The 21,257-nt window shown below is 47.3% G+C and overlaps 1 protein-coding gene and 1 long non-coding RNA gene across 10 annotated transcripts in view; one reads left to right on the forward strand and one right to left on the reverse strand.

Moving 5' to 3' along the window:
• The window catches only part of LOC113632030 (uncharacterized), a 49,614-nt gene extending 42,754 nt beyond the window's left edge, over window positions 1-6,860 (reverse strand). For both annotated transcript variants that reach the window (XR_003437625.1, XR_003437624.1), the window contains exons 1-2: window positions 5,837-6,860; window positions 5,546-5,644 (exon numbers count right to left, since the gene is read on the reverse strand). This is a non-coding gene — a long non-coding RNA (uncharacterized LOC113632030). The remainder of the gene's footprint in view (window positions 1-5,545; window positions 5,645-5,836) is intronic.
• Window positions 6,861-6,952: 92 nt separating this feature from the next.
• The window catches only part of TBC1D8 (TBC1 domain family member 8), a 121,880-nt gene continuing 107,575 nt past the window's right edge, over window positions 6,953-21,257 (forward strand). For all 8 annotated transcript variants that reach the window (XM_027128789.1, XM_027128791.1, XM_027128792.1 and 5 more), the window contains exon 1: window positions 6,953-7,189. In XM_027128789.1, the coding sequence (XP_026984590.1) occupies window positions 7,063-7,189 (127 nt within the window). In that variant the 5' untranslated portion in view covers window positions 6,953-7,062. The remainder of the gene's footprint in view (window positions 7,190-21,257) is intronic.

Consider the following 21,257-nt stretch of genomic DNA (forward strand, 5'->3'; position numbering starts at 1 on the left):
GGTACGCGAGCCTCTCACTGTTGTGGCCTCTCCCGTTGCGGAGCACAGGCTCCGGACGCACAGGCTCAGCGGCCAGGGCTCACGGGCCCAGCCACTCCGCGGCATGTGGGATCTTCCGGGACCGGGGCACGAACCCGTGTCCCCTGCATCGGCAGGCGGACTCTCAACCACTGCGCCACTAGGGAAGCCCTACACGTTATCTTTTAAAGTGTACGATTCAGTGGTTTTCAGTATCTTCACAATGTTAGGCCAGCATCACCCCATTTTCCAAAACATTTTCATCACTCCAAAGGAAACCCTGTACCCATAAAGCAGTTACTCTTAATTTCTCCCATTCATTCCTCCCCTCAGCCCATAGCAGCCACTAATCTACTTTCCACTTCTATGGATTTGCCTATTCCGGACATTTCATATAAATGGAATCATATAATATGTGCTTCTTCATGTCTGGTTTCCGTTTGGTATAGTGGGTTTCAAGATTCATCCATGTTGCATTGAGGCATATGCCAGTACTTCATTCATGGCTGAATAATACTCTGTTGTTTGGATATAACAGATGTTGTGTACCTATTCATCAGTTGTTGGACATTTGTGTTGTTGCCACTTTTTAACTATTACGAGTAATGTTGCTATGAACCTTCATGTAAATTTTTGTGTGAACATAGCTTTTCTTTCCTTTTTAAAAATTATTTATTTATTGGCTGCGTTGGGTCTTAGTGGGCTCTTCGTTGTGGTGCGCAGGCTTCTCTCTAGTTGTGGTGTGTGGGCTCCAGAGCACGGGCTCAGTAGTTGTGGTGTGCGGGATTAGTAATACCCCGTGGCGTGTGGGATCTTAGTTCCCCAACCAGGGATTGAACTGGCGTCCCCTGCATTGCAAGATGGATTCTTAACTACTGGACCACCCAGGGAATCCAGAACATAGGTCTTCAATGTTTTCATTCTCTTGGGTATATATACCTAGGAGTAGAATTGCTGGGTCAATAGTAACTTCATGTTTAACTTTTTGAGGAACTTTCAAACTGTTTCTCAAAGTGGCTACACCATTTACATTTCCAACAGCAATGTGTGACAGTTCCAGTGTCACCAACACTTGTTAGTGTCCACGTTTTTTCTTCTTTTAATTACAGCCACCCTCGTGAGTGCAATGCGGTATCTCACTGTAGCTTTGATGTGCATTTCCCTGATGGCTAATGATGGTGAGCATCTTTTCATGTGCTTATTGTCTATTTGCATATCTTCTTGGGAGAAATCTCTGGCTATTTTCTTTTAATATTCCAGTTCACCAATGCACTTTGTGTGATTTACTGTTATACCTATGTGTGGAGTTCTTAGTTTCAGGTATTGTATTGTTCCATTCTAGGATTTCTATTTGACCTGTGTGTGTGTGTGTGTGTGTACACACACACACACACACACACACACATATATATATATATATCTCCACTTCTTTGCTGAAATTCTCTATATTTTCATTGCAATTCTTGAACTTATTATTTACATATATTCTACTCTGTATCTGGTAACTCCAATATCTGGCTATTTCATGAATTTGTTACTAATAGGTTTTGTTCTTTTCTCTTGATTTTTAGTCATGTGGTCTTGTTTCCTCTTATGCCTGGTAATGTATTGATGCTGAATATGGAGTATGAAAGACCATGGAAAAAAAGTGAGTCTTTGGATGGTGTTATCATCTATTGGGAGAATTTACTTTTGCTCCTGGTGGGTCATTAAGGTTGGGGGAAGCATTTGAATCAGGCATTGGGATGCTTGTGGGCTTGGCAGGTCTAGTCTTTGTGAAGGCTTGTCTTCTTCTGGGTCTTCTCTACTCTGAGGAAGTAACGCTTTGGGGATCCTAACTCCAGTTTTTATCTCTCTGGCCCTGTAAATGTCCAGAAGGTGTGCTTGGCCTCTTAGTCTCCGAGCTGCCACTTGGAATCTGCAAATACTTAGAGGGGAAGAACTTGATCATATGTCTGGCTCACCTCCTCAGATTCTTGCCACCTCAAGTCCTTGCTGCCACAGTAGTTCTCTCATGACTCGAAGAAACAGATTTAAAAACAATACTTTGTCCAGCTTTTATGGTGGTTTTCGGCAGGAGGATTGGTCTTTAACTGCCATTACTAGAAGAAGTTTCCCACATTTCTCAATGTCTTGATGAAGATGCATGTTGTGGTTGTAGGGTGGTGGTCTTGATGGCCAGGGGTATGGTATGCTTGTGGGGTGTTGGTTGAGTAGGTTGCATATATCAACTCAAACATTCTAATCTCCTAAGCCTTCAAACCCTTTCCTTAGTCTACAATATGCCAGAGAAGTTTTAGCATCTCATCCTCATTGAATTTAGGCCATTATTAAATCCAGGCTTCAATAAACCAAGGAATCAAACCTTAGAGCCACTCAGATGTGCTGAATGTAACACATTACATGAGGAGTCCCGAGTGAGTGTATGTACGTTTGTAAATCTTGCTGATTCCAACCTTACATTTCATCCCTCTTGGTGTAACACTGTAGATTCCATTCCCATACATGACCCTCAGCTTCCTCTCAATACACATGGGCAAGATATTCCAACTTCCTTGGTGTATAATCTACCTCCACCTCGTCCCCAGCAGACCTTGTGGTTTTCTTCTGGGCTCAGCTGGGAGTTTATTCTTGCTATGGGCCCGGAGTCAATGAGGTGCAGTGTGGGCAGGTTTTGAGAACGGGCATCCAGATGGGAGACAAAGGCCCCAGGTGAAAGGTCTTCTTGTGAGTGATTGCTAATTTCCTTAAACAGGGGAAGAGGGGCTGCTTCTGTAGGCAAGGGAGGCTTGGGGTTCGGGAGCTCAGCTTTTTAAAACAATTTAATAATATATTAGTATTGTTTGTTCAGCATCTCTAGAATCTACAATTATGTTTTTTATTTGCATTTATGAAGCTCTATTTTGAATCTTCCCCCCTCCCTCTTTCTTTCTCTTTCTATTGATCAGTCTTTCTAGAGAGGGTATTAATTTTTCAATATCCAACTTTTGGGTTTATCTGTTTTCTCTATTATTTATTTATTTATTTAGGCTGCACCGGGTCTTAGTTGCGGCATGTTAGATCTTCATTGAGGCATGCGGGATCTTTGTTGCAGCATGCAGGATCTTTACTTGTGGCATGTGGGATCTTGTAGTTGCGGCATGAGGACTACTTAGTTGCGTCATGTGAACTCTTAGTTGCGGCATGCACGTGGGATCTAGTTCCCTGATCAGGGATTGAACCCAGGCCCCCTGCATTGGGAGTGCAGAATCTTACCCACTGGACCACCACGGAAGTCCCTCTATTACACATTTGTTTTGATAAATTTTGTTGATAATGTTTTGGATAATTTTGTCAATATATGTTCTAATTCTGTTGTTCTCTGTCTCCTCTTCATTTCGAGTTTCTGCATTCAACTTTTTAAAAAATTGAGATATAATTGACATAAAACGCTGTGTAAGCTTATGGTGTACAACATACTGATCTGATACATTTATACTGCAATATGATGGCCATTGTAGCGTTAGCTAACACCTCTATGGCATCACATAATTATCACTTTGTCTGTGTCCACCCAAATATTCCCATCACAATCTATGGTCCTGCTCCTTCGTGGTCAATGTCCTAATCTTAGCAAGAGAATTTGCTGAGGTTGAACACTTAAACTTTGCAGTAAAGGGAAAAGAATCTGAAAGAGAATGGACATAACTATCTATCTGAATCACTGTGCTGTACACCTGAAACTAATATAATATCGTAAATCAACTATACTTCAGTAAACCACCCCCCCCAACTTTGCAACAACTTTGTAACCTGAACAATTATATTTAGGATCTGAGGATGACCCCTGTGTGTCCTGCAGCTGTACCCTATAAAGGATTCTTTGAATGTCACCATATCTGTATATTGAGATTGAAATTTAAAACTTCATGCTTATTTAAAAAAAAAAAAACTCTTCAGGGCAGTCAGAAACAGCCATCTCACTCTACACTCTTTGTAATCATCATCATTATCATAGCAATCAGTGTAACAGCAGCAACGGCCCTCCACGCCTTGTCCCCTATCTGCCCGTCACACTACCACCAGGGCTCACTTGAGTAATCCTGTGGCCGCTATGTCGCAGATTAGCACACCCCTTTTGCTCCCAATGCATGCACAAATATGTGAGTAGCCCAGCCAGAATTCCATATTGAGGAACTGTGTGTGCTGGGGACCTTCCTGGCATCAGTCAAGGTCCTGGCAGGAAACAGAACCCAACTCAAGAGACCTGCTACTGAGCAGGCATGGGCAAGATTAGAAAGCCACCTGTATGAGTTTGCTAGGGCTGCCATAACAAAGTGCCACGAAGTACGTGGCTTAACAACAGACATTGTCTCACACTTCTGGAAATCCGAGATCAAGGTTGGTTCCTTCTGAGGGAAGGATCTGTTCCAGGCCTCTCTCCTAGCTTCTGGTAGTTCTTTGGCTTGTGACAGTCTAACTCCAATCTTCACATGTAATCTTCACATGCTGTTCTCCCTTTGTGCCTGTCTGTGTCCAAATTTCCCATTTTATAAGGACACCAGTCATACTGGATTAGGGTCCACCCTAACGAGCTCATTGTAACTTAATTACACCTTCAATGACCCCATTTCCAAATAAGGTCACATTCTGAGACACTAGGGATTAGGGCTTCAACGTATGAGTGTTTTGGGGGACACCCCTAACACCAACCTTGAGTGCCCAGGGATGAGTGACAGTGGGAAGCTGTTACCACCTGTGCTGGATACTCTCCACTGGCCCCTCCAGTTCCCCTCTCCAACCTTCACCTTGCCCTGTGCCCAGGAGCCCGATCTCTACAGACGGTATCTCCTGGGCTCCCTTGCCTTTTGGCTTCTATTTGACTTGGCTAATGGGCACAGGCAGGAGCCTCGTGGGTGGGAGGAGACAGAGGTCAGTGCACCATACCCCACAGGACCCTTCCCATCCTCTCCCAGCTGCTTTCACAGCTCACTTTCCGTGATTTAATGTCATATAGTTTATATTTACTGTTTGGCAGATATTAAGAGCTTAATAATGTTTAAAATATGGGTGAGTGTATATGTGGATTGTTGCACTTCCAAGAACTTCTGTACACTTAGTAATAATAGCTGACATTTATTATGTGTGTTCTAAGCACTTGAATATATTATACACTGGATAGTACCTATAAAGGAGGTGCAATGATTATCCCAATTTTAGAGCTGAGTAGACTGAGACTCCCTGAGTTTCCTATCTTGCCCAAGGTCAAGGTTGCACAGTGAACTAGTAGCAGGAATGGGATTTGATCTAGGGCAGTCTGTCCCTAGAGGTATTCCCTAAACCACAAAGACATATGTGCTGATCTGCTCACTAGACCTGCCCTCCCGACTTGACCTTGCGCCAAACACGTTCATTTTCCAAGCCCCAGTCAAACCACGGCTGTTCTGCAGGGTTTTCTCAGTCCCCTCCCAGAGGAACTGACCCTTCATTCTGTGCACCCCACTGTCCCCAGCGTGACGCCCACGACACTTTGTGCCTGCTTTCCTACCTGAGTCCTTCAGGGCAGGGAACCCTGTTCCACTCATGTCCGCAGTTCCAGGGCCTGGCAGCGCATCTGACCGTCGGGGGTGGGTGCCGGCAACTATTCCTGGAAGGAATATTTTCTAGTCACCCCTGCCCACCCTGAGCGCTCTGCGGCACCCAAGTCCCCCTGGGAACAGCTGACTCCCTCCCTCAGTTGTGCTCAGGGGATATTTGTCCATGGCCTGCACTTCTGGACCACAGCTGCCCCTGCCCCCTGGGTGGGCAGTCCCGTTTGTCCTGGGCACAGGGCTCTTACCTGGCTTCTCACATGCTGGGTCAGATATGGGTTTCTGATCCTCTACAGACAGATTCCTTGGCCTCCAGTGAAGCAGTTCTACTCAGTTCCCAGGAATCTTGTGGGAGCTTTACTTCAGTTTTGTCCTAATTAAGTCACATGTTGTCAGGGGTCCCTTTGTCAAAACCCGAGGGTCATGTTGGAGTTTCTTTCCCTCTCTTTCTAGGATGTTGGATTTAACTGCTTCCTTGAGGAGACGCCTCGGAGTCCCCCTCAGCTGTTCAAGGCCAGCGTCCACGTGTCTATTTCTACCACGCTTTGAGGAAATACTTTTAAAGCCCTACCTGCAAATTCGCTATAGCTTTTCTTTACTATCACCTACTCCATACTTCCCAGCTTTTCAATTCTCTAAGAACCAGCGTGCCTGGTTTCGTTCCTGGGTAGGGGACCTGCAGGGGAGCCCTAATATCGGCATCTTCTGTGCCCACGAGGGGCGTCCGGTGTTGAGTTTGGTGTGAACCTTGCCGCAGGGTCCTACAACATCGCCGCTTCTTCAGCAGCTCCGAGGGATCCCTCGTGAGATCACGGAAAACGTACGCTCAGCGTTTAAAAAATTCGGAAAATAATTTTTAGCTTTTAACGCTGTTTTTTGGTTATTTGTAAAAACGTTTCTTGTTATTTTAAGTGCCGTGTTATTCCAAACACACGTGGATTTCCTGGGGTGCATTCTGTCCCCCCTAAGATAAATGCCCTAGCTCGGCAAACTGCAGCTGGGACAACAAGATGTCTTTTTCACCATCGCCTCCTCTTCCTCCTGCTGCTCTCCGGGCTGTCTCCCCGCAGGGGCGTTGGAGAGAAGAGGGGCCGCGGCGCCCCCCGCGAGCGTAGGGGGAGAGGCGGGGAGCCCGGCAGCCGGGATTGGACTTCCTCCCTCCACTCCGGAACTGCGCTGGAGCCGCCGGGACTCGGAAACCCCGGCGGCGCCGCAGGAGCCGGCGGGGTGGGCGGGGCGCGGCCGGTGGGCGGGGCGAGCCGAACCCGTGGGCGGGGCCGGGGCGGGGCCTGCGCGCGGGCTGCGCGGGCAGCGAGGGGCGAGCTGCGCCCGCCGCGCTCCCCGGACTCACGAGCGCAGGGCGCCGGCTGGCTGCGCTCCCCTCCGCCGCTGCCTCCTCCTCCTCCCGAGTGGGCTCGGCCCGGCGGCCAGGGCGATGTGAGCCGGGGCCCGCGGGCGCGGCCGGACCTCCGCGATGTGGCTCAAGCCCGAGGAGGTGTTGCTGAAGAACGCCTTGAAGCTCTGGGTGACTCAGAAGAGCAGCTGCTACTTCATCCTGCAGCGGCGCCGCGGCCACGGCGAGGGGGGCGGCCGGCTCACGGGTAAGGGGCGCGCCGGGGCGGGTGGGCGCAACGGCCGGGCCCGGACCTCGCTCTCCGCCAGGCCCGCGGCCCCAGTCCGGGGCTGCGGCGCAGGTGGCGGTTTTGTGGGAGACGCCGGGCCGGCCCTGCCGCGGGCTTGTTTTCCTTTCTCCTGCCTCTCTCCTGCAAGCTCCCGTCGAGGTGGTGGCAGAAGGGACTTGCGGGCTCGTGCATTTTCCCGGGCGGGGCAGGTACCTTCGCCGCCTGGCCCGGTGACCGCCCGGAGGCCAGGCTTGGCTCGGGAAGCGAAGGAGAGACGCCGGCTGGAGCGAGGGCCGCCCGGGGAGGAGCGGGGCCGTCGTGCGGGGCCAGGTGACAGCGGGTGCGCCCCGGCCATCTGGACGCGCCCGAGGCTCCAGGTGGTGTCGCGGCTGGGGACACACGGCCGGCCCACGGTGGGGCGCAGCTCGGGAGGCTCTGGCAATCCGGGACTGCCGGGCGGGTGAACGGGGCGGGCCGGGCGGGCCTGGGACGGTCTCCACGCCCGGAGGAGGAACGCAGGTGGTACGAATCGCGAGCTCGTGATCTTAATAGCAGAACTGAGCAGGTCAGTTCCCCGCCCCCATCCCTTCACTTTCCTCTTAGGAATGAAAGGAGAAAAAAACTCAGGCTTGTAAAATTTATTTTAAAAAAAACCATTTTTTTCCTCTAAAAGTTATGGTCTAAAACTCCTTGAAAATCAGGCCTTTGGATAAGTTGCATTAGCTGGGACACCTGTTTAAAAGGTCAACAGAGGAACAATATGAGGCTTTTCCAGTTGTATCTAGGGAAGCTATATGGAATTTCAGATTTTGGAATCTGAAATAAGAGGGACTTTAGATCTTCCCATTTTGTCCCTCCTTATGCCTAGGAGGAGACCAGGGTGGGGGAGAGGGGAGTCAAGGGGACGAGCTTGGATCCCTGGGCCCATTGTTGGTGACAGCTGCCTGTTTATTCTGGGGGAGGCCCTCCTGGAGTAAAGGCTACGGGGAAATGCGATTCATACGTCCTGAAAGGGCAGAACCAGGGCATTACCCTTCCCGTACTTTAGGCCGCGGAGGCCGGAAAGCAGGCAGTTGGATTCGGTAGGGAGGGTAGACTTCACTGAGCCTCAAGGAGTCAGCTGGAGTTGGTGGGATTTCTGGATGGAAGGGGCAGTGGGGTGACCTGTGGTCGTGGTGGGCAGCAGGTGGGCCTGCTCTGCGAGCTCTGTGAAGCTCTGAGTGAGGGAGTTAGTGTAGGAGGTTGGGTGGGCCTCCTGGGCCCCTGGGCAGCACAGTGACACTTAGTGCCTGGGCTCTCGGGAAACGGAGGCTGGTGGCGCCCTGTGGGGCTCATCAGAGGCGAAGAGGCCAGAGGAGGGGTTCATCTCCCCAGTCCTTTGAAGGCTGTGTATCTTAATCATTGGTGCGTTAAACACAGCACCTGGGCTATAAATGGTCTCCTTTAGTAGAGGGTGAGGACAGGGCTTGAAGATTTGTGACACAGCAAACATAGGAACGTCGGTCCAGCCAATGTTCATTGACTTAGTTCGGCGCACACTGACTGTGGGAAGCTCCTCCTGTGGCTACTTTGGGAAGGACTTCAGGTTATTCACCATCCAGCAGGGGAGGTGGGTCCAGACCTGGAGGGCAAAGCCTCAGATCCGGTGCCTGATGGAGGTTCAGGATGCCTTCCCTGCTGGAGAGCCTGCTTTGAGGTCCAGTCTGTCTGAGATGAACTCAAAATGATGTTCTCACTCCTGCTGCATTCCAAAATCAAGCAGGGCTGTAGCGCCTGTGCCTTTGGGCTTTACTTTGGTTTGGGTTTGCTGTGAGTATGCACAATTTTCTTATTCTTTATTTATTTTTTTAATTTATTTTTTGGCTGTGTTGGGTCTTCGTTGCTGTGCCCAGGCTTTCTCTAGTTGCGGTGAGCGGGGGCTTCTCCTTGCAGTGGCTTCTCTTGTTGCGGAGCACGGGCTCTAGGCACATGGGCTCAGTAGTTGTGGCTCGCGGGCTCTAGAGCGCAGTCTCAGTAGTTGTGGCGCACGGGCTTAATTGCTCCACGGCATGTGGGATCTTCCCGGACCAGGGCTTGAACCTGTGTCCCCTGCATTGGCAGGCGGATTCTTAACCACTGCACCACCAGGGAAGCCCGCAATTTTCTTATTCTTGAAGGCAGTAAGATTGGCCAAAGAAAGGAGGGAAATTCCCCACAAAAAGACCCCTGGCACTTTGCTTTATTTCTTGGAGACTCAGAAGCTCCTGGTGATTGTGAAAGGGTGGCATCCCCTACGGCAGCTGAACGCTCCACCTTTGGACATTTAGCCGGGAGCCAGTGGCTGTACCAGTTAGGCAACCCTGTTACCACATCCTCCGATGGCTGGTCTTACTGGGGCTCTTACGAATGTTGTAAAATCAAAACACGTGACACAGAGGCCAGCTCCATGTTGGTGGCGGTTGTCAGAAAACATAGAATTCTGATTTGTCAGATATTTAGCAGTTTATTTAAAGATTTAAAGCTTAAACTGAGTTTACCTCTGAAATCAATGGGCGTGCATTCTGACTGGTTTTAGGCTTTTCTTTGGAGAGAAGCAAGTAGAGGATGATTAAGAGGGCTGGAGATAGAATGTAAAGGAGCAGTAAAAGGAAGTGTCTCTTCTTGTATCGCGATGCTGAGTTTGAGATTAGGTAGTTAGTAGGGGCTTAAAAATGTGAGGTCTCCATTGGTGTTTAAAGTGATCTGACATGTTGAAAACTTGCCCACCCTCAGAAATAGAAGGCTTTGTTTCATTGGAGGATTGTAGTTCGTCCTCCTGCTTACACACACACACACACACACTCCCTATACACATCTCCAGGTTTATTTTCTCCACAGCCCTTTCTAATATACAAAATATTTATTTTGTTCATTGTTTCCCTTACTAAATTGTCTGGTCCATGAGGGCAGGTATTTTACCTGTGATGGTGCCTAGCCCTGTGTATATGCTCAGTTAACATTTGTAGGATGAATAGATGGTTGAGTCCATGCATGAATGATGGAGCCCACTTTTTTTCTCAAAAGTTGGGTGGGTGTGGAGGCCCAGCTTTCAGACTGAGCTGATCACATGGGCCAGGAAACATGCCCTCTCTCTCCTCGGCTTCCTGTGTACCTGCAGGCTGACCCACCCCAAAGCTGGAGAGAGTGGGTGGGAATTGAAACCTCCTGTCTATTTCTGTAGCTTCTCCTTTGAGGGTAAAGGAGCCGGGCACTAGCCTCTCAGGTGACTTCAATTATCAGCCCCAGACACCCGCTTCGAGAAGGAGATCCTGGGCTGGGGAGGGGGCAGGTGGTGGTGGAAGGCAGTGACCTTCGCTTCCAGTGTGAACATGGTGTGGCTGAACACAGTATTGTAAGATGTTTCCACAACTCCCCTGACAGAGTGATTTTTGCTGCCCTGGAAGGGAGGAAGTGAAGTTATACAGTGTTCCCTTGGATACGGTCTCCAACCTGTGGGAATATTTCTTATAAAAGTGCAGCTCTGGGAGAACAGAGTGGGAGCAGTTAGCCTTTGGGAGGTGGTGGGCAGAAGGACACCCAGCATCACTGCCCCCCACCCCCACCCCCCGCCCCCGGGGGTCTCTGATGCACTTAAAATGAGCAGCATGAATGAAACTTTAAAGACCGATGGGCTTCCCTGGTGGTGCAGTGGTTAAGAATCCACCTGCCAATGCAGGGGACACAGGTTCGGGCCCTGGTCCAGGAAGATCTCACATGCCGCAGAGCAACTAAGCCTGTGCGCCACAACTACTGAGCCTGCGCTCTAGAGCCCGCGAGCCGCGTGCACCACAAATACTGAAGTCCGTGCTCCTAGAGCCCGTGCTCCGCAATGAGAAGCCACTGCAGTGAGAAGCCCCCGCTCGCCACAACTAGAGAAAGCCCGTGCACAGCAACGAAGACCCAATGCAGCTAAAAATAAATGAACAACAACAACAAAAATAAAGATCGAATATCACCACCCAGATGTGCCCCTCTGAAGGATTTTATTTATTTTTCAGTGTTTTATTACGCACATTCCTGTATAATCTTGCATTTCTTTCCCCAAAGAGGCTGGCAGTTTAAAAGTTATAATTTGAATCACATACTGATGTTTTCTACTTTTCAGAGTGTTTCTCTTTGGCCCCTGTTCCTGTCACCACATTTGTAGCAGTTATGGGGTAACCGATTTCCTAACAGGGTCAAGGGAGGAAGTATGGAGTGGGAGTGGAAAATATGGGCTTTGGAGTCAAGATAAGTTTGTTGGGTACAGATCTGGGCCAGTTTATTTGGCTTCTTTGAGCCTTCCTTATAACTCTGCCTTAAGGCACGAACAAAAACTAACTTTAGAGTGTTAGAAGCTGTTTTCCACCATGGCTACCCCATCTTACTTTCCCATCAGCAATGCACAAGGCTTCCGATTATAATAAGGGTTAGAATGAAAATAAACAACATACATGAAGGGCTTAGTTGTGCTCGTCACCTGGTAGGTTTGAAGAAAAGCAAAGCAAAGTAACATTTAAAAAAACCGAAGAACAAGAGCGCTTCTTAGAAGTGTCGTAAAATAGTTTGCATTGTAGTGAAGGATGTAAGCGACGTTTGTCTATTAGCACAGGATTTACTAAGTGTAATTAGAAGATTAAATATTTAAATAGCAATTTGTGCCAGCAGGATTTGGATACAGGGGGTCTTTGACCACGTTAAATCCTAGTAAATAAAGGGAACTGAGTGTGAGTGGCCGGCTGTACCCAGGGTGAATCGTCTCCTGCCTTTGGAACAGTGTCCCCGTGACTGGGGGAGTTTCATCTAGGGATTCCCGTGGGGCTCCCAGAGCTTGCTCAGAATGACTCTGTGCCATGGCTGGAATGGTGAAGCCCAGCACCAGTGTGGCCTTTCATGTAGCCCGCCTGACGTCAGCTGAGTCCTGCTCAGGTAGCTGAAGTTGGTGGTGGATTTCGTCCCCGCCACCAGCAAAACCCCTTTGGCTCAACAGGGCGGCCGTTGCATTGTGCAAACTCCCCACATATTGGCTCTAGAGTCTTCCATACTTCGGTCTTGTTTTCCAGAAGCACAACAAGGAAGAAATCACAAACAGCAGAAGTACTTTGATTCCAGGAGCATAAATCAGAAGGTTTATATAAGTAAAGTTACTGGTGTTATCTCTAAGGGCTGATAAGCCATTAACAAAAGCCTTGGGGTTCCCAACAGATGCATTTAATGAGAACATAATAAGGGCCATGCATTTGTAATTAGATAGTCAAACAAGGCCTGGGCTGTGTCACTCCAGGAAATAATATGAGGTACAAATGTGTGGGTAGTGAAGGCTGTTTCAGCCTAATTGGGGCTCTTTAGGGAGAGCTGGAAATGATTGGGAGGCTTGGAACGTTTAAAGAATTCATCTACTTGAGCCATATTCTGGCAGCATTGGATCAAGGAGGGATTTATTTAAAATGAAAGTAGTAAATCTGATCATATTTCCAGCACAGGTTTTTTTCCCCCTTATTTTGTAAAGCTTTAGTCAATTGCATTCAAAAGCAGCCCTGAACATATTTTCACGGCTCCTGGGGTCTCGCGTGAGCTCCCCCTGCACCACCTCTAAGGCTCTTTGTCCTCTCCCTTCTGCTCTCGAGCAAAGACCCTCCAGTGTCGGTCACTTTCCTCTCCTGGGCCTTCACGGGCTGTCCCCTCTGCCTGGGGTGCTCACATCTCCCCTTCCCGTCTCAGCCTAAGCTTCCCTGCTTGGACATGGACCCCGCTGCCCCCATCCTCTTGTCCCACCCTCTACTTTTCCTTTATAACACTGACCACTGTTGGTTGTGATGTGGCTCTTTGTGGCTTTATCTGTTTCGAGCAAACCAGACCTTGAGCTCCAGAAGGGAGGTCCCAGGTCTGCGTCCCTCACCACTGTGCCGCCTGCGCTGGAATCCTTGCTGTCACTGTGGCTGGAGCGCTGTTGATATGTATTTAGTGAATACACGAATGCCCACGTAGAATTGATAGCTGGGAGCCTTTGAGGTGGAGAAGTGTTTCGCATGATCCTGAAAATGGAAGTTACGAAGAAAACAGGAATAAATAATACAGAGGGTTGTTATTGCCATTTCACACACCCGCCCTATGTGCTTGTAAGGATTAGTGGTTGTTTGTCAGCTGCGCCAGCCCAGCTGTTAGAACTCCCTGTTGGTAACCTTTATGGAAATGATCCTGTGCAGACCCAGAATGATTTCCCTAGCACATCACCAGCCAACTTACACAGCTCTGCGAATCTGAGTCATTAATATTCTTGAACATTTGGTGGGTGTGTTGTAACCATTAGATTTTATTATTTTTCTGCTTCCTTTTTTTTTTTAACTTTAAAAAAAGGGAAAGAGAAATCAACAACAAAATAAACAGCCCCCAGTAAGGTCTCCTTAGGAAAAGGTACTGTGTGATTGGTTTTATTCTGAATAAATACTTACTAGTAGAGAATGGATATTCAAATATAATGGGATGATAGTTTGCCTGAAGTTTTAAATTATGAAATCTTGTGGGCATTAATATCCTGAATTACGTGTTAATACTCCGTTGCTTTTATTTATAGTTTTGACACATTTATATGTATCCCTAATCAACACGTTGTTTAGTTTTTTATGTTTTTTTCTTAAACTCTTTACAAGGGGGGTCACACTTCATGTATTTTTTCCGAAGCTTATTTTTCTGCCCCCCTCCCCCATTATAGTTCCAGTTTTATATGTATAATTATGTTTCTCTAACATTGAACCATGCTGATGCATGTAACCATGTTTATTTCTTTTCATTGCTGGGTAGTGACCCATTGAATGAATATACCATTGTTGATTGATTTATTCGTTCATTCTCCTGTCAGTTGATATTTGGGTTTCTAGTTGCTGTTGTTTTGCTATTACAAATAGTGCTGCTGTGAACATGGTCAGAGATGTTACTTTTGGCCAATCTAGTAGGTATTAAAATAGTATTTGAGAACCAGCGAGATGGTGTTTCCCTCATAGGGATAAGAATCTTTTTATATGTTTATTAAGTATTTGTTTTGCCTTTTGAGAAAGGTTTGTGTCTTTTTCTTAGGAGCTGTGTGTGTGTCTTTGTATGTGTGCATGCACGTGTGTCTATGTGTTCTGTATTCTTTTTCTATTATATGTATTGAAAAATCTCACTCCATGCTTGGGCTTTGTATTTTTGTTGTGGGTCTTTTTCTTTTTTTTTTTTTTGCGGTACGCGGGCCTCTCACTGTTGTGGCCTCCCCCGTTGCGGAGCACAGGCTCCGGGCGCGCAGGCTCAGCGGCCATGGCTCACGGGCCCAGCTGCTCCGCGGCATGTGGGATCTTCCCGGACCGGGGCACGAACCCGTGTCCCCTGCATGGGCAGGCGGACTCTCAGCCACTGCGCCACCAGGGAAGCCCTGTTGTGGGTCTTTTAAAGGACCAAATTCTTAATTTTCATGCAGCCAGATGTACCATTCTTGTCCTCTAATAGTTTGTGCTTTTTGTTACTTGTTTAAGAAGAAATCTGTAGAAGGGAATCTCTGTGATGATGGTGAAGGGAGAGCCTTAAATGAGAGTCTGGTCCTCAGTCCAGATAGGAGCAGGGCGGAGGATCCAGGACAACTCCTAGGAGAAGAGAAACTGATAGAGCAGGGATACGCCTGCACTCGCACGTGTTGGAGGAACATGCGCTCACCAGGGGAGAGCTTGTGGATGAATTCTTGACACATAGAAAGCTGAATGAGCCAGGAATTCCAGGACAGTTGTCAGCTCCAGGGAACATAAAAAGCTGTGTAGGTTAGGAAAGGTTTCATCCTTTTACTACAAAGCTCAGCTTGCACTGATGTTTATTTACATCGTTACAATAATGTAAATATCGACTCTGGGTCTAACCCAGGCTGTTGCCTAATTGAGGAGTGAGTGGCAGGTGGGGTTGCTGAGTGAACGGGGGGGATACATCCTCCACTTCTGGAAGTTGCCAGCCGATGCCCGTATGGAAAATTGAAGAAGTAGTCGTACCAGCATGTTCCCGGAGAAGTGCAGGTAAATGGGGAAAAGAACTAGTAAAGAGCTGGGAGTGGTTGCCCTCGGGGAGCCGGGAAGTGGGAGCAGGAAGGGGCTGCTGGGTTTCTCATGGGCCTTGTCCAGTTAGATGCTCCTTTCCATGCACATGTAAACTGGATAAAATACAGAATGCAAACTTTGGGAGAGCTTGGCATTTTTTCTGGGTAACGGGAATCCCGTGGGTAACGGGGTCAGGAGAGGCATTGAAGCAGTCGTATTAGTGCCTCATGGCCGTGATTCCTGAACTGCCCTGCTTCACATATTTGTCCTCTCAGTAAACTATATTTAGCCTTCAAAGTGTCTCAAATATGTGGGGTATGTCAGTTTCACCTATTTTCAGAAATGCATCTACTCTAACCACAGGTACTTTTATTTGAAATTAAAATATATTCTGGGTGATTGTTTTCCTCCAGAGAAGAAATCATACATTATAATACATTTATAATTTTTGTCCCTTTCCTATAGGTAGGGTACTATAACTGGATCCCATTCCTTCTGGGGTCTCAGTTCCTTAACCTGCAAAACAGTGATAATATAACAACAACAGCAGTTTTTGCTTTGTGGAAGTGTTTATATTTCCAACTGTTATATTTTATAGACACGTTGGCAAAATCCACTTAATTATTTGTATGTAAAGAAGAAGAAAAAGCCCAAAGAATATTGCATCCAACAATGCCAGGCCCTTTGTTCTCATGAAGCGTATGGTCTGGAGGGGGCAAGGTGCTTGTGGTTGGTGGGGGGCAGTATTAAACCATGAAATACAGAATTATCAATGGTGGTAAGTATAGGGGGTGTGAGAGGGAATAACACGGAAGCTAATTTAGCTTGAGGTGTCAGGGAGCATTTCTCTGAGGACCTGTGATCTCAGCTGAGACCTGCAGGGTGTATAGGATGGTGCTAGCCTGCTGCAGAGTGAGAGAAAGAGCCTTCTGCGTGGAAGAAACAGCATGTGCAAAAGCCCTGTGGCCTCTGAGAGCCTGCTTTGGATAAGTTAGCTTTGACGGGCTGTGAGCTGTCCAGTAAGGCCTGGACAGAGGAGGAAACCACAGAGGGGGGTGAGGAGTGGCTGGGGAGGGGAGCAAATCAGCAGAGTGGATTTTTCTAGAAGGCAAGAGAAGAGTGTATTTAAGAAGGAGGGAGGGAAGAGGGATCATCTCTGCAACGTCATGTGGAACAGTCTTGTAAGACGTTGGCAGCCTCAGCGAGAGCAGTTTGGGTGCCGGTTGGCGTGGCGTAGGCGTGGGCTGGAGGCTGCTGGTGGGTGGTGAGGAAGTAGGGACCGCGTGTGGGTACAGCTTGGTCAAGGTGGAGTTTGGTTGGTTTTTGTTGTTGTCACTGTTACAAATTTATTATTTGTCAACAGAGTGTCTGCTGAATGATGGATCTGTAGGTATTGTGGGCTTGCGGAAGGGCAGCTGGGCCTCGAGATGGGCAGTGGGTAGAATTTGAAGAGGTCAAGGAAGTAGGTAAGGCATCCAGGGGAGGGAGACCTCAGGAGCATTTCCCAAGGAATTTTGTTTTGGAAATGAGGTTATGTGCTCAGGACTGAACAACAACAACAAAAACGCCTCAAAGGATCTGTAACTGAGGACCAAGAGAATTTAACTAATTTCGATGGAACCCAAGGATGCTGGCTTAGCCCTGGACAGTATTTGCTTCACCTGGCAAAAGAAACCCTTTGAGGAGACCGTGGCAACTTACAAAATTGAGTAACGTTACTTGTTTGGCATTTGGTGCCACGCCCCTTGTACCCTCTTGTCGGGGGTAAGTGCTGGTGGGAATCTGATCTGGCTTCACTAAGTGTTTTGACCAGACTTTATTTCTCAGATTCATAAAGCTAAATAGTCTTTTGTTGTAAATCATGTTATCAGGATTCAAAAAATAGAATTTATTGCTAGATGGAAAATGCAGATTATTTCAGTGAACTACAAAGGCTCCCCAGGAAGTTTGGCTGCCCTGAATGATTGAGTCCATCTAACAGGGTTCTGAACTGTGGCCCAATGATGGGATGTAGGAATGTTTTCATGAGGAAATTTGGTAACATTTTAAAAATGGGATGGGCCTAGTGATGCAAGGTGTGGAAGGAACCTCTGGAGTTTCTCACTTGAGAAGCAGTATTTACATGACAGAAACTCTTCGTTTAAAAAAAAAAAAAGGCAGAAAAGGTTAGTGCCCCTTAGAGATTAGATGTTTCATCTGCTACAGGAGCAGAGAGCCAAGGTGGGTTCTGAGTTTCTGTTATGTTGCTGTTTTGCTGTTATAATTAAAAATAAATGTAAAATGTAAGCAAGGCCTTAAGATTACTTTCAGAATAGATAGCTCATGATCTTGCATCTGTCAAGGATTCAGTCACAGCAAGGATTTGGCTGGAGAGACTAGATTTGGGTAAACCCAGTGTAACAAAACAGTGTGTGTGTGTGTGTGTGTGTGTGTGTGTGTGTGTGTGTGTGTGTGTACATACGTGTGCCTGTGTTTTTCATCCGCATATGATAGAGCTGTCTCTCAGTGTGGGGATTAGGTTCCGAAATCAACATGAAGGACAGAAATTGCGGTTAAACTTACCCTGAAACCAGCAGCGTCACCTGTCTTGGTAATCTGCTCCTGGTACCAGGAGTTTCTGCGAGGTGGAGGCCTCAGTGGAGCTGGGAGATTCCAGCCCCCCTGGGGCTCACACCAGCGCATGTGTTCCTGGAGTTGTGGGCTGTCCAGGTGAATTTATTGTCCCCTCTGTGTTTTGGTCCACGTTTTGCCTCTCACTGTTTTTTTTTTTTTTTTTTTTTTGCGGTTGAATTTGGTAAATTAGAGTGAGATGCATGTCTGCTGTACCACCACTTGCTGGTTGAAGTCAAGTTCCTGAGCCAGCTCTGTGGCCAGGAGAGGCTGATAAGAGATGGCGCTGCAGCGTAGTGTATTAACCTGGGAGTTGCTGTTAGGTGAGGTTGATGGTGGTGTGTCCGAGGGCTACAGTTCTGAAGTCTGATGCTCAGGTGGCTTTGCTGTGAAAAGGTCTGCATTAAGCGGGTGTTGTTTTGTCTTTCAGTCTCTTGCTTGTCTTCATTTATCCAAATAAAACATTGAGATTTGAGGAGGAGAGAGGTTGGAAAGCCTCTTGTGGAACTGCAAGGTTTTCTTTGATGGGATGTGTGTCCCACTGTAAGAGCTGCTTTCCTTTTTTGGTTTTTAACTTTCTGCATGACCTGGAAGGCTGGATTTGAGCACTGTATATTAAGAGCCAAAAGTTAGGTTAGAGTCATATAATGGTAAGCGTGTTTACTTTTTTTGAATTAAAATCTACAGAAACCCACACTGTAGGCCTGAAATCCTACTAAGACTCAAGACCGTAGGCTCCATAGGTGAGCATCCCTTTATAGCAGAAAGATCATTAGAAAGTCTGTGGGGGGGGGGGGGGGGGGGGGGGGAAGACGGGAAGACAGGAGGGGGAGACAGAAGGAGAGGGAGGGAGAACCTCAGAGAGAGACTTAAATGGCTGATGTGCTCACACGAAAAGAGATCCTAATCGCAGAAGCTTTGGGAAGACGTGCTCTAATATGCTACATGTATAATATTGTGATATGCATTCCTGAAAAGTTTTATTTAGAATCAGACTTGTATAAATTAGACAGTTTCCCCATTACTTAAGCCTCAGAGAGATCTCCATTTTAAGAACAGAGTAAATTATTAAAGATGTATAGAAAAATCTATAAATTTGAATCAGATTGTAGTATTTCAGATGTCAGAATATTTTTATTACAAGCTAAAAACAACTTCTTGGATCAAAACTGTCAAAAACAAAAAAAGGGAGATGGGGACTTCTGTCTTTAAAACATCAACCCTAAAAGACAAAGGAGGGCTGTGGATTAAAGGAAACTGAGCAGTACATGATAACTAAATGTGATACCCAGCCCTAGAGAGGGTCCTGGGCTGGAGGGGAAAATGCTCTAATGGGTGTTTGTTATTGGGTAACATAACACAACCGGAATACAAAGAGTAGATAAAAGCATAGCACGTGTTAAATTGAGTGACATTGGCAACTAGGCTATTGTGTTAAGAGAATATCCGTATTCAATATCGTATCACATCACATCACATCATACCATAGCACGTCACATTATGTCATACAGCATAGCGCACCATATCACATCATATTGGTCATCGCATATCATATCTCATGAGAAAAAGAGAGGGTGTTAGAGCAGATGGGGTGAACTGTTAACAGTTGGTGAATCTGTTTCTAGGCAAAGGGTATATGGGTGTTCTTGGTCCTATTTTAATTCCTGAAGCTTTTCCTTAAGCTTGCAGTTATTTCCAAATAAAAAGTTAAACAAATACGTTTAAGTGTCAGCCCGGAAGTACTCGTCCACTGATTGAGGTATTTTGAGCCTGCAATAACAAAATATAAAGTAGAACTTAAAAAGAACCTTTACTTAGGAAATTTCTGCGGGAAAAATAACTTTGTTGTGGTGCGAACTAACCACCCTCTGCTTTTCTCATTGAAACAACCATTTTTGTACACTGGCTTCTAGAGTTGAGGTTTCTTGGGGTCCCGGTTGCCGGGTGCAGCAGGACAGGTGGTCGGGATTCCGCACCACCCGAAGCTTGAAGTGACTTTGACACAGGACTTTTTAATATCGTGTGTCCGTGTTTCAGTGTTAGGTCAGGCCTTGGTTGTGGTCAGTAAACAGTTGAATTTTAAGAGCGTGAAGCTCTTGGAAAACAAGTTCATTGAATAGGTATTTACTGGGCTTCTGGGCGCCTAGCTCTCTTCCAGGCGGTGAACATGACAAAGTCCTGCCCTCATGGAAGGTACTCTACTCTTGTAATTAATCTAGAGCAGCTCTACTCTAGTGATTACTTAGTCTAGCAATTAACCTAGAACGACTCTGCTCTCGTAATTACTTTCTTATTCTAGTAATTAACCTAGGACTGGAATTCTCAAGTGTGCACGCAAATCCCTTTGCATATGTCAGCCTGGGCGTCATTTTAAACTTACTTCATTAAGACGTTTTGTGATGTTTCTACCACACCGTAAGAGGTTGGCTTTTGTGGCCTTTGCCCTTAAAAATGGAAATATTTAGTGCAGGCAGTTAGGGCCTTTGAACCGAATCTTTGAGGTTCTTGCCTGCTTTGGGTACGTTATTCATAAGCTCCGTGTTGGGGCCGAAAGACTTGAAGTTTCTCCTGCCGCCTTGAAGTCTTTCTGCCTCCTCCTCATCACTGGGGACCGGCAGGTGGAGGACCTACTGTGAGCACAGCTGGCCCGGGGTTCCGCCCTGGGTCTCGGGTGCGGGTGTGTCTGGGGGCCCAGCCCTCCTGCGCTCTGTGAAGTGTTGACACAGTTGGCTTCCCTGGGTGCTTCCGGGTGCCCCGGTCCCTCTCCCTTTTGTGAATCAGCTCCGCAACCTTCCGTAGGTGACTGGGATGAAATGGACTCATTTTCCTATTTAAAAATAACCTCCGGGCTTCCCTGGTGGCGCAGTGGTTAAGAATCCTCCTGCCAATGCTGGGGACACGGATTCGAGCCCTGGTCCGGGAAGATCCCACATTGTGCGGAGCAACTAAGCCCGTGCACCACAACTACTGAGCCTGCGCTGTAGAGCCCTTGAGCCACAACTGCTGCAGCCTGCGCGCCTAGAGCCCGTGCTCTGCAATAAGAGAAACCACCGCAATGAGAAGCCTGCACACCACAACAAAGAGTAGCCCCCGCTCGCCGCCACTAGAGAAACCCGTGCGCAGCAACGAAGACCCAATGCAGCCAAAAAAAAATAGAAAAAAAATGCTAAAAATATAATAATAATAAAATAAGAATAACCTCCGCAGCTGTGGGTTCAAGTCTTCCCATCACGAGGACGACCTTATCTCTCTGCTGGGACACCTGCTGGTCGGACCCAGAGGGTCACAGGGAGGCGATGGTGGGATGGGATTTCGGAGACCACCGGCCTGCATTCCTTTACTACAGATCAGGAGCTGTCTGATCCGAGGCAGAGATGCTCTGGCTC

Source organism: Aethalodelphis obliquidens, unplaced genomic scaffold, assembly GCF_003676395.1.
Source record: "Aethalodelphis obliquidens isolate GAN/ISIS:26980383/991018 unplaced genomic scaffold, ASM367639v1 scaffold35, whole genome shotgun sequence".
In the NCBI taxonomy this organism is placed as follows: domain Eukaryota; kingdom Metazoa; phylum Chordata; class Mammalia; order Artiodactyla; family Delphinidae; genus Aethalodelphis; species Aethalodelphis obliquidens.